The sequence below is a fragment of the Festucalex cinctus genome, chromosome 6 (assembly GCF_051991245.1).
Source record: "Festucalex cinctus isolate MCC-2025b chromosome 6, RoL_Fcin_1.0, whole genome shotgun sequence".
In the NCBI taxonomy this organism is placed as follows: Eukaryota; Metazoa; Chordata; class Actinopteri; order Syngnathiformes; family Syngnathidae; genus Festucalex; species Festucalex cinctus.
Window position 1 is genome coordinate 13,626,688 of NC_135416.1, and position 14,211 is coordinate 13,640,898.

A 14,211-nucleotide genomic window follows, 5' to 3' on the forward strand; every position below is an offset into this window, starting at 1 on the left:
ATCATAACACAATGACCCCATGCCATGTCCCAATATTCTGTATGACCCAATGATTGAAACCAAAACACAACAGGCACGTGTCGAATCTTAATGAATGGATGGGAGAGTGTATCTGTAGAACAATAGGTTCTACAAACAACATGCAATTCCTGTGAAGATGATGTAGATTTGCGGTTTTCTCACCCAGCATGCCGTTTAGAAGGATCACACTCACACTGATGTTGTGTGTTTTGGCATCAGTAATAACGGAACTCCAAACAGGCCTTGAGGGCCCAATTTTGTTTGTTTGTATTATGCGGTTCTGTCTTTTTCCCAGCTAAGCACTATGCACACATACTGATCACAGGGCCAGCGCTCAAGGACGCTGCATCTGTTTTATGCATTTTGTGTCTGTTCTCTTTTTTTCCCAGAACTTTTTTTGTTGTTGTTTTTAATTGCCGGACAATGCATTTGCTTTTTTCTTCCTGACGCTTCTCGAAGGCGGCATGAACAAAGTGATGCACTTTCTCACTGAGCTCACCCGGCACCCCCACACACCAGATTTGCTGTGAGGAAATGAAATTGGATTTAAAAACGTAGGGTGACTATTTCAGTAAGAGAATACGAAATCTTGCCGGACAGTTAATAATAGATAAGGTTTGAAAAACAAGGGTAGCTTTTTTTTTTTTTTTTCTGAACTGTACTCATTTATTCCTGCTTCCTGAGTCAATAGAATCGACCTAATGGAAACGAGAGTACTCCCACCTACCTGACATAATGTTGAGGAAAAAAAATGAATTATTCATTCTCTGGTTTAATACGTGAGATAATTATACATTTACCTTTCAAATAATACAGGATTCTTACTGCAGCTATGACCTTGCCACAAGATTTATGCCATTTTGGACCTGCCCCCAAAGGCCGCTTGGAGGAAGAAAAATAAAAAGTATTCGCAAGGCAAGGGAGAAGAAAGCATAAGAGAAGACGCATTAGCTCTTGATGGGTATAAGATGTCAAGGGTTTTGAAAAGGTCCTATCATTAAATGTAAAGTTTAGAACTTTAGTTTTTGTGAAAATCAGACTTTGGTGTGGTGTATTAAAATAAAAAAAATGGAGCTAAAGCTGCTACAGATGACTCTTCCTCTATATTATTTTCTTTCCACTAATCCCATTCTTATTCACCCGTTCCTTCAATTCTGCTCCCATCCTTATCACCCCTCTTCACCTAAATTGTTCTCCTCTGGCATTTTCCTCATTCTAAGCCGGAGTATAAAACTCATTCATTATTACAGAAGAACCTGTTTTCAGCTTGTCAAGTACTGTTTTTTGTTTTTTTTTCTGCAGGCCATCATGGCACAGCTTCCCCAGGAGGAGAAGGCCAAGATTGCCGAGCAGGTGGAAAGCTTCAGACAGGAGAAATGCAAGCTGGACGCAGAGGTGGCCAAATGGGATGACAACGGCAACGACATTATTGTGCTCGCCAAGCAGATGTGCATGATCATGATGGAAATGACAGACTTCACCAGGTAACAAGTGACAAGTGAAAGCAATACAATTTAACAGCCCTTCACAGCTCCACGGTTTTGCTTATTGTTACCTTCACTTGGATTTTTCATTTCACCACGCACTGTGATGTATGTGTCAAGTATTGCACTTGAAGGCTCTAACAAGTCCACTCGCTCTTCACTCGCCTTTTGAAGTCAAGGAAATGTGACTATGCTCCCCAGCACTGTGTGGAAAAGTGAAGTTGCAATGAATCCATTATTATACGTATACAGGACTGTCTCAGAAAATTAGAATATTGTGATAAAGTCCTTTATTTTCTGTAGTGCAATTAAATAAGCAAAAATGCCATACATTCTGGATTCATTACAAATCAGCTGAAATATTTATTGTTTTAATATTACTGATTATGGCATTTTTTTTTTCTTAGTCTGAGGAAAAATTCTAATATTTTGAGATATGATATTTGAGTTTTCTTAACCTGTAAGCCATAATCAGCAATATTAAAATAATAAAAGGCTTGCAATATTTCAGTTGATTTGTAATGAATCCAGAATGTATGGCATTTTTGCTCATTTAATAGCATTAGAGAAAATAACGGACTTTATCACAATATTCTAATTTTCTGAGTCAGTCCTGTAGACACAGTTCAGTCCAGATTGCAAATTTTTGTTTGGGGGAATTACTGAAACCCAAACATAGCATTGTAAATAATCCAAATATAAAAGATTCAGGTTTTTGATGTTAAAGTGCTTGATAAAAAAAAGTTAAGTTGAGTCACAATGGCTACTTGACATATGAGTGGAGTATAAAAAAAAAAAATAGATTCATATAAATCTAATATTAATTGACTACGATTTTCACACGGCACGTTTTGATTTCCAAAAAATAGTACACTCAGTGTAGCCTCAAGATACTTAAATGATACGCAAACTTTACTCAAAGATGCCTTACATGAAACTGTTTTAATATATGCTTCCTCTGTATGGGTAGAAAATAAAACAAAAAACGTAGATGTCGTTTGAAGCCTTCTTCGTCTAAATCATGCTAAAATATTCTGACCCTAACTTTTTTTGTGTGTTTTTTTTGTTTATGGGGTGAGCAGAGCGCTACCAGTGAGCCAAATGATGGGCCACCGTGACAGTTCAACACCATATTTGAACAATTGGTAACAATAATTTAACAAAATAGCGCAAAGTGTCTGTCAAAAACACATGCTAATTGGTCCGGTGAAAAACAATAAAAAATGGAGACTGGGCCTTTTTTTTTTTTTTCCCGAACAAAATAGCAAAAAGCCAAATATATCATTTGATTTCCATTGAACTGAGGTCTTACATGATTTGCTGACGTTACTGTTGTGTGATGCATGATGGCAGTTTGAATCCTGAAAGGGAATTATTTGTGTTTAGAAGAGTAACACCATTTGGCATTTAACTTTAGAGGTTCCACTTTAATTGGCATGTATTTCGGGGGTGTGGGTTTGATGGTTGGCGCTCAGTATGTAAAAAGTGTCAATATGATGAAAGCCTTTGTTTCCTTATGCCTTGCCTTTGGTCCACGGTCATAAAGTTCCGTCCATTCATCTTTTGAAGGCAAAATGCGAGACAACCTTTGTTGAACTGAGATATACTGTTATTTTTGCTTTGAGTAACAGACTTAAATCAGTATTTACTGAAGTTTTATTGCTTATGTTTGCTGAAAGCTTGCAGTTTTGTTCCCAATATCCTCCTCAATATCCCCAAGCTTATGGGACACGAGCAAGATCAAATTTTACAGCATTTACTCTGGATGTCCTCTGCAGCTGCATTTCTTTTTTTTTTTTTTTCCCCCTACAGAGGCAAAGGCCCTCTCAAGAACTCCTCAGATGTGATCAACGCCGCCAAAAAGATTGCAGAGGCAGGATCCAGGATGGACAAACTGGCCCGTGCTGTCGCTGATCAGGTAGCCGTGCAACTCTGTCCTTTTTATCATTTCCATCCGTCTAAAAGCCACTCTTGACTTCTCGTCACGGCTGCCAGTGCAGCAAATATCGAGTCGGAGTAAGTGAGCATAGCAATTGGTAATCTTTGATGTGGGAATTAACATGCCAGACTGTCGTGGCGGGCTGTTTTGCTGCATGACTCCGTGTCCCAATGGGGCCAACACTGAGAGCAAGACAGCAGAACCAAGTTATGTCTCTAATATAATTAGCTCGCAGCTGAGGTGTTGCATCCATTATCAGATGAGTACCTCTCTAAAACACGCTGACAGACCACTTTCGATATCTAATCAATCAGTGCTGCGCCTAGGGAAGGTGGGAGGGAAAATAAATAGGCGTGTTCGCTGTGTATGTGTGTACAAATGAAGTGGGAAGGCTGTTAGAATGCTGGCACCACTGGAGGTAATGCATAATGTTATTCATTTCATCTGCTTCTAATAAGCAGTGAGAATAAACTTAGGCACAAGACTAACTGATTTATTAAGGTGGGTGAGCTCTTGTTACAACAATAGTAACTGCTTTTAGCGAGTAAAGTCTTGGAATAATTATTGTTGCTTTCATGATCACTGCTAGCTGGCTTTATTTGCAGCAAAGCAAATGTCTGAGCTAGCGTCAACATTTAAAATGGAAAAAGCAAGATGGATTTTTTGCCAACAATGCTCCTATGCAATGCATAATACATGGAAAATGTAGTCAAGTAATGTAATGTACAGTATTGTGTAGGGGTGTGAATTGCCTAGTACCTGACGATTCGATTCGTATTACGATTCGCAGGTCACGATTCGATTCGATACCGATTAATCCCGATACGAATTTATAAGTCGATTGTCGCGATTTTTTTCATTCAAATTTAGAAAATACTAATCAGTAAGCTTGTAGAGTGTAAGATTTATATGAAAATGTATTATTTATTTATCTGAAATTTCAGTCTTATAGAGGTTGTAATCTGTTTCATGTTTGAACAGCATTAAAATCAAATATTAAGGCTTAATGTTCCGTTCATATAACATTCTTCCATGCTCAAGGTGTGAATCCTAAAAAAAAAAAAAAAAAAACATCGATTCTGCCGATTATTGAATCGATTCGAGAATCGTGCGATGTAGTATCGCGATATATCGCCGAATCGATTTTTTTTAACACCCCTAGTATTGTGTGGATGTTTGTTTTAACAAAAAAAAAAAAAAAGTCCATGAGGTAAATAAAATGATTTGTTTGTTTTGTGTTGTTTGTTTAATCTTAAAAATGATATTGTAAACAAAACAAATGTGTGTTTAAAATAAAATACCCCAAATTACTATTAAGTCATATTACTACATCATATCTTCCAGTTACATTTCTGCAGGTTAGGATCATGCTTATGAGTGTTTCTTCTTTGCACTTTATGCCCTCTTTCAAAAACATGTCCTTAATTTTCTGTACATGAACAAGCCTTCTGCTGTCAGCTCGGAGCAGAATGAACGTCCCTTCAATTGGCCTTGGAGTGTGCCGAGTAACTCAGCTGGCCCGAGGCAATGCGAGTGAAAAGCGCCGCTGCTCCCCTCATGTCACAATGTCCTGTTTTCCAGAGCATTATTACGCTGCAGAAAATAACTTGGAGCTATCGAGCATGGGAGCTGATAGTTTTAATGTTCTCTGTAGATAAACACTTTCATAGGCTTACATGTGTAAGGGCATTTGTTTTCAATTGCAGGTCTCAGTCCCTCATGTCATTGAGTGTTTGTATGGGTGTAAGTTATAACCTGAGGTAAACCTCCCTGTGGGGGTTTGAACAGTTGGAAGAGTGTCCATACATGTTTGCACACATAAGACCTTGATAAAGTACACACCACAAAACTCAGTGAAAAGTAAAAGCTGTCAACTTACTGTTATTCAGATAGAATAAACCAAAGTTGAATCCAGGTTGTTGATTTTGTACGTCCTCAATAACAAGCTCACTCCCTGTCAGGCTTTTTGACCCAGTTCTTTTTTGACTGCAAAAGTCACGGATCCACTTATATTGGTATCTAATGAAGTTTGTTTTGTTTGTTTTTTAAATGATTATTTATTTACTGTAAAGTAAAACCTAAACTAGATTTAGTCTGGCAAAATCTGTTTAAAGTATTGGTATATGACAGTTGGTGTCTTTTAGCTAGAAATGAGGGAAGAAATTCTGTGTTGATTATTATTTTCTTATTTTGTCGAAAGGTGCCATGTTGACAATTATTCATACCCTATCGCACAGCAGGCATACCCATTTTTGGAAATTTATAGATGATTGCAATACTCTAATCAGGGGTCAGCAACCCACGGCTCCAGAGACACATGCAGCTCTTTGATCCTTTTGCTGTGAAAATAATTAGTGTTTGTGTAATTTCATTTTTTCATTTTAGTTTGTTCCTTTTTAAATGTAATTATTTATATATTATTTATGGTGCTCTTTACACAACATTAACAAAACGCTATTCATTTTCTGTCACTCAAAATATGTCACAGCTGCTCATGCGTGACACCAGCCCACTAAGATTTATTGAGCTGTTATTCAGCTGCCGGTAGGTAAACCTTGGATTAAACCAAGAAAAGAAATGCTTCTCAAGAAAGCAGAATGTTTAATGCTTTGCCCTGCATGAACTATATTTTCAAACATCGCTCACATAACCTGACAGATGACAGCTTACAATCGTGTGAAGGTGAAGATGAAGGCGACGTCGTACAGCCCTGACTTTCCACGGTGGCTATTATTTAGCAAATACTGTCTATATTTAAAATTGTTAAGTGAAATAGTCCTATTGAATTGGAATTGATCACCGAGTGACTGAACACTCCACAGAAGTGAATGCAACGTGTTAAATGTTATATTGATATCAAAAAGGTTTTGGGGCTCCCGGTAAATGTTTATTTGGTGGGATATGGTTGAAACGGGGTTGAAATTGAGTATTTAAGGTTGCCAACGCCTGCTCCAGATGTGCTAAAACATCCAATAGTACATTTCAAATAGTAAAGAAACAACAAAAAATGTGAAAATGTTCTTCTGCCACTTGCTTGTTTCATTTCTATAGCTAAAATTCCCCTCACCTTAAAATCCAGCCTGTAGCTTTGTCTGTTTGTACCTCTTCATCATGAATTTGATTTTTTGCCCTCTCAATAGCGAGGTTTACATGGAGTCTTGTATGTGAAGAGAATGAAAGCAAGTGCCCAAACCGAATGAAAATGCTCCAAATGTATAAAACATGAATAAAATTGCTGGTAACCTGTTAAAGAAAGAAAAATCCATAATGGTCATAGAAATAACTTGAATCTGACAAATGCAGTAATTAAAAAAAATGAACCAATGAAAATCTCAATTCTCTTGAATTGTGGCTCAACAGAAATAAAAAAAAAAAAAAAAAAAGGCCTGGACAAGAATGTTACACTTATCTTAATATTTTTTGTTGCACAACCTTTTGAGTTAATCAGTGCAATCAGGACTGTTTTGTAACTGAGTGAGACTTGAGACTCAGCGGGTATCTTGGCCCACTTTTCATGAACAAACTGCTCCAGTTGTCTCAGGTTTGAAGGGTGCTTTCTCCAGACTGCTTGTTTCAGTTCCTTCCACAGATGTTCAATCATATTTAGGTCAGGGTCAAAGAAGGCCACTTCAGAATAGTCCAATGTGTTCAGTTGGAATAAGCAGGCCAAATCCAAATGGTATTTTATTTGAATCCAGAGGATAGATATGTTACTTTTTGCCAGTCCGATTGGAAGTCATGTATAAAGTTCAATCAGGTTAGTCAGGCTACGTCCTGTCTACGCTAGCTCTGTCTTGACATAAATGATCAGTGACGTTGACATTTACACACTTGTAAATGGCGAATTCGAGTCAGAGCTGGTCTGCTACGGGAGAGTTTTTTTTGTTTTTTTTTTCGAGTGTAAAACAAATCACAATTACTATGCTAATTAGACGACTGACCTCCATCAGGATAAGTCACATGAGGTTTACATAGCTCTGTGCGTCAAATGTCAGGTAAAACGACTGTTTTGAATAAATGTATCGGTGACACGTACTATGTATCAGATTCAGACCGGATCAGAAAAGATTATGTCGCATGTAAACCGTTTAACAGAGATCTAAAGTCGGAATGATCAAAAAAGTAAACCCGGCTAATGTGTGACTTTTCAAAATAAGTGTTCTATCCACACCAATGGTGTTTTGAAAGATCTCTGTCGCCATGATGCTGCATTAGCAGACTCTCAATTGCATGCCAAAACAACATGTGGCGCCATTACCGCAAACTATATGGCAATTTTTGCCAATCAGCCTCAATTTGCGGAAACTGGCACATTGTAACCCGCGATGGCAAATGGAAAAGTTGATTTATGTGTTAGTGGCTTACTGTGAAGCAGGTTTCCTCTTAGACTGAAGAGAGCAAACACAAATGTATACAGAGCAAGTTAGAATAAAAAAAAAAAAAGTTCAATTTTATCAAACATGTTCATGCTATTATGTAACTAACAGCATGACTTTGATTACTTGTCTTTATTCCATATGTAGACGACATGCATTTTGTATTTGCGCATTATTGAGGGTAACCTGTGCTTGTCAGGAGCACTGGGCCTTGACAGTTAGAATTCGGCTCCAATGCTTTCAGACAGGTCCCTTAAGTAGCAAACCTTGTCACAATGACTCCACATCAGGCCTATTGATGAGCGTGTGCCAAACAGTCGGCAATGTTCCAAAGTGGGGGGGGTCTTCCGGAGTCATTTAAGCACTGCACTTGACATAGAAAAACCTCAAGTGGCACGTCAGCACATTTTACCTTCGCAATGTTTCATTTTCCGCTGATTTTCACACATATTTTTCCATGTTACATTCCGTTCAGTGAGAGCACCCTTTTCAGACTAAGGCTAATTTATCATGTTTACCTTTTTGGAGAAGTGAATGGAATAGAAGAGCAATTGCCTGTAATCATATGAAAGCATTTTTTTAAGTAGGTGCGCGTTTTGGCGCCAAGTCAAAGCTTTTTGCTTCTAATCTCGACTCTGGCCTTTCTGTGAGGAGTTTGCATGCATCATCCAGGTCCAAATGAACTGTCTTTGTGCAAGGTATATTAGAACCCCTTAAAATTCGGATGGTCTAGCGGGCAAACATTCTTAAAAAAAATTTTTATAAACTATGCCGATACTCTAAATGGTTCAGGAACAGCTTCAAACTTACTTTGAATGCAACTTTTTTTTAAAAGCATTTTCGGCAAAATTGCTCGTATGATAAGGGGGTAACAATGTCCAATTTTCTTGATTAGGCTTCACACAATCAGAATTTTTCGGCCAATCAGCGATCATCGAGTTTGAAGATAAACAATAACCGATTCGATCAGAAGATTGATCATTATATCTATCTGGTAAATGGGATCCAGTCACATATAAGTATGTGCAACTCTCACAAGTCCCAAGTTGTAACACTGGAGAATCCCGACTCACTTTGTCATTGTCAAGTCAAGTTCTCAGTCTTGTCACCATGTTGCAGTAATGCAGTCTTACCTGCAGTATCTCTCATCTAACCTGTATTCAGGTATGACTCAAATCCAAGTCAAAATGACTCAATTCCTCTTCTGCAAGAATTGTAAGAAGATCTTGAAGCTTGAGGGACTGCCTTCCACCCCGGATTGTGCATCTGAATCTGACAACCATCTTCTTCCACCCATGATGATAATCATAATTTGGTTCAATTAATTGATTTCTACAAGGATTCAGAGGAATCAATGCACGCTGTTGTCATATTCAAGTAGCAAATACAATTACATCTACCACACATGTGGAATCTCAGAATCTGTCTATCTACACCAAAACTTAGACCTGATTTTATCTGGTCTAATGTCTACTTTACTTACTGCCAACTTGTCAGGTGTGGTGTTGGCATATAATAGAAAACACACTCGCTCTGTCCAATTGCCCAGTGAGGCACAGCACCAAATCCCCAAACACAGTAAACTAGACTTGCCCTCACAAGAAAATAGAGATGTGCCAGTTTTTACATCAAGCGCATGTGCCCTTGTGTATGAAAATAGGGTCCCATACTAATAGCTTGGTCACTGAAAGTAAGATCTTACACAGACCTCCACAACAGCCATTTTTGTATTATTCATGACAACTCAGCAGCCTTATTTCTTTAGTGTCAAATACTTGATGTCCAAATCCAAAAACAACCAGCTTTGTTGAATAAAAAAGGTGACATCTTAACATCACTGCAGTGGTCCAGTCAGCTGGAAGGCATATTTTGTAACTGTGTGTAACATGCACTACTGGGATCTGTCACTACGCTTTCATTTCAAATATGCTTGACTTCTATTTAACAGCTCTGTATTTTTTATTTAATTTTTTTTTTTTACTTGAAATAAGTGGTACAAGCATTATAATTACAGAGGAAAAGCAAAAGAATGGTGCACTAAGATTCAAAATGACTCAAAATTATTATTTTTTGCAGCCTCCATGTGATGTGTGGCTTGTATTTGACATGTTGATAGCGTGCAGCTGTCGTTTGGACACCAAAGTTCACACCATCTTCCTAATTTATCCACCAAGAACACATTTTGCTTGTTTTCGGCCTATTATATAATAAAACAAAATTACAAAAGGAACATAACTGACGATTCTTGACTGAATAATTCTAAAACATTCAGAGAGGCAGAGTGGTATAAGCAAGTCACTTACCGCGCTGACAAAGACTGCCTGGTTAGTCAATGAGCCATAGTGTTTATTTCAACAGGCAGCCTGTGGTAGAAATGGACTATAAGTCAACAGTACAAATGGGAACAATTGTGTCATGTGTGCATCAAACAGGCCTGAGGCGGCAATGTGTATGCGTGGGTGTGTTCATGTGCCAGCAGTGTGAAGTGCAGTTAGCAGTGATCACGCCCAAGGAGATGCTTCCTTTTGCCTCACTGACTGCTCTGAGATTCAGCTGCACTGCAGGCTACATTCAGACACTTTTACAGGAAGCTCCTGGCAGCCCCTTGCTTGACTGCTCTCATAGTGGTCATTGCCACAAACAGCATAAACCACTCCGTCAGTTGACACTTGTAGCTTAAAAAAAAAAGCCTTTTTCATCGTATAATACACTTTGATCTGAATGAAGGACTAACACATGTTCATGTAATTATGCTCAAAGTGAGTGGAGAGGAAACTGTACTGGTGGGGGGTATATTCATATCACAGTGAGTTTTTTTTTTTTTTTTTTTTTTTTTTTTTTTTTTTTTTTTTTCCGTCCCCCACTGCCGGAGCATACAAGCTAAGAAAATGAGCTGTGCCTTTCCCCATCCAGCGGTTCTGAATGCTCTAGTTAGGAACGTTTAATATTAATGTCTAAAAGAAGGCTCTTGTTTCCCAGTTATGCTCACAGTGTTGGAGGAGCTGATGCAGTTCTTAAACCACCAGGGGCTTAGTTGGCCAAGACTCCGGAAAGATTCCAGAATAGAGATAAAGTAATATGTGCAAACTGTGTGATAGCTGAAGACTGAGGTGGTTATTTTCAGATTCCTCGTTGCTCAACGACCAGAAGGAAAAATCAAAATGTAATAGCCTCCACCAAACAACTGCAGAAGTCATTATGTTAGTTAGTTAGTTAGTTAGTTAGTTAGTTAGTGCATGAGGTGCGGATTTTGGACGAAAAAGCAGACAAGACAAGGAAGGTGAAAAAGCTTCAAGAAAAAAATACAAAGGAATAACAGAGATCAGCCTGTCTCTTTCAAATTCAGATGCCCTAGAAGAAACACTTGACAGAGAAACCTTGACTAAGAAACTTGAGTGGGCCGGATGTAAAGAAGTATTTATTTTTCATGTCCAGTCAACGCAACTCACAACACCATCATGCATAGCAACTGACAGTGTCATCATTGCAAGGGACTACAGGACAGGACCAGAGAAACTGACATCATCATCGCAAGGGACAAATGCAAGACAGGACCATCTCAACTACATAGCAACTGACATTAGCATGCACAGCAACTGACAAAATCATCATAAATAGAAGCTGACAACATCATCATCATCACAAGGGACAAATACAGGACAGGGCCATCTCAACTGCATAGCAACTGATATTAGCATGCATAGCAACTGACAAAATCGTCATAAATAGAAGCTAACAACATCATCATCATCATCACAAGGGACAAATACAGGACAGGGCCATCTCAACTGCATAGCAACTGACATTAGCATGCACAGCAACTGACAAAATCATCATAAATAGAAGCTGACAACATCATCATCATCACAAGGGACAAATACAGGACAGGACCATCTCAACTGCATAGCAACTGATATTAGCATGCATAGCAACTGACAAAATCGTCATAAATAGAAGCTAACAACATCATCATCATCATCACAAGGGACAAATACAGGACAGGGCCATCTCAACTGCATAGCAACTGACATTAGCATGCATAGCAACTGACAAAATAATCATAAATAGAAACTGACATCATCATCACAAGGAACAGATACAAGACAGGACCATAATAACTGACATCATCATCACAAGGGACAAATGCAAGACAGGGTCATAACAACTGCATAGCAACTGACAACATCATCATGCATAGCAACTGACAGTCATCATCGCAAGGAGCAAATCCAGGATAGGACCATAGCAAGTGATATCATCACCCATAGCAACTGACAACATCATCATACATAGCAACTGACAAAATCATCATAAATAGAAGCTGACAACATCATCATCACAAGGGACAAATAAAGGGCCATCACAACATAATGACCTCATGACCCAACCCAAAACACAGGCACAACAGTTACAGTCCACTTGCATTGGGGACATGCAGTGCAGTGACCAACAGATGGAGCCGGATTGCACCTTATGGCTTTCAATCAAGAAAGTCAGACGGACATCTTTCAACTGTTGAATTCAAATGTAGTTTGTATTTCTTAACTGTCAAAATATGCTACTACATTGTAAGGGGATAAAATAAGGTCTCAAATGTGCACCGCTTAGCTGCTCATTAACTGTGCCAAAAAGTATTTACTTTGGAAAGTTGTAGACACATTGTTGCTACGGAAACAGGGGGCCAGCTGTTGCAGCAGTTGTTAGCTAATCTTTATTCATAGTCACAGGACGAATGCGGCGAGACGTACCGCAGGTAATATCGCTACCGAGCCTTGTAGGTGCAGACTGCTGTTCATCAGAATCAGCAGGAATCTCTATTTTATGATTGCCTTTGTCTGGCTGCAGCAGAACTCCAATTTCCTTTTAAGCTGTCCTTCATCACGCCACCACAGAAATAAACTGTCGGGCATCAACATCATCTTGACTTCCCTCACTGTGGTGTACTGCCGAGTTATCATTGACAAAATGATGGAGCCAAGCTGTTTTTGTCTGGATTATTTGTTGCTTTCAATTGGGCAAAACGTTGAAACAATTACTTGTATAATTGAAATCTTTTATTGTGAGAATAAAAACAAATGATCTTTTAAAACTGTAATTATGTTATAAAGCCATACACTTTAGAATAGATTCCATTTTATCAATGACACAGTTTGTATTTAATGTATTCTGGTCATAATCCTTTTTGACAGCCATATGCATTAGCCATCTGCCCATCCATAAAAAAACATACAGTACTTAGCAAATAAATATGTAACCACATAACCACATTTTAAAATATTAAAACAAAAACACATAAATTCCTTTTAAAAGCAAGGCTTTCTTTGTTGAGTCTGAAAAGATTGTTTTTCAATCGCACAACTAAATATTGCACAAAACATTTAATATTGACTTTTAGCTTTTTGCTGATGAGAGCATCAATGACATTTTAAGGTCATGGTTCACAGAAAGGTCAAAATTCTCAGTAACAAAGTAAAAATTGTATTAACTCTATTAGAGTATGCATAAGTATGATAAGTATATATATATATATATATATATATATATATATATATATATATATATATATATATATATATATATAAGCAGTTGGGAAAGTTCTGTTTTACAGCAGCTGAGCGAGCAGTAGCAGCAGACAAGAACTAGACTATTAAATAATCAAATATGGTTGTGTCAACTGGACATGAATAATAAATACAGTACTATACCTTCAGCTATGAGGCAATCTATCTATGAATATACAGATAATTACAGATAATATGTATACTAGTACTCACAAAAATGTAGCGATAATCGGCTTTTGGGTGCAGTTTCACAATCAACCTAAAAAGCACTTTGTACAAACGCTGTTGTGAAAATACTTCAGAGACATTGCGCGATTTGTTTGTTCAAAAGTTTAGAGAACCTCAAATGAAGTTCACTTGAAAAGATTACAGTGCATTCAGGTCCATCCTGAAATTTTCCAATATTAGCCAAAATCCCTAACTTTTTGTGAGTAGCATACTGTACATATAAACATACAAAAATAGCAGCATTGCATGTAGCAAACTATACATGTATGTACTCAATATGTCAATCAGCAAATGAGAACGACGTAAACACATCAACAGTGGAATTGATGACTACAAGTTGTCAGAAAAGTTCTAAGACTGTTGAAAATATTCAAGCAGCACGTCTGCAAAAAGATCCTGTGTTTTTTGGTTTTGGTTTTTTTGTTTTGTGAGCGTTTCGGTATGACAATATGTAGCTGCAACGGACATCCAACATTTTCTGGCTGAGAACATCATCACTTATACAAAAGTAGAATCACCCAATCTGACCCCTTGCGTTTCATTTTCCTGTTTCCTAAACTCAAGAGGTCGCCATGACGATAGAGCTGGAGAGGATCCAGGAA

At 38.0% G+C, this 14,211-nt stretch overlaps 1 protein-coding gene across 1 annotated transcript in view; it reads left to right on the top strand.

Moving 5' to 3' along the window:
* Positions 1-14,211, top strand: part of ctnna2 (catenin (cadherin-associated protein), alpha 2) — a 205,871-nt gene that overhangs the window by 189,017 nt on the left and 2,643 nt on the right. Inside the window, exons 15-16 of the mRNA XM_077524899.1 lie at positions 1,324-1,505; positions 3,318-3,423. Of these exons, the coding sequence (XP_077381025.1) occupies positions 1,324-1,505; positions 3,318-3,423 (288 nt within the window). The remainder of the gene's footprint in view (positions 1-1,323; positions 1,506-3,317; positions 3,424-14,211) is intronic.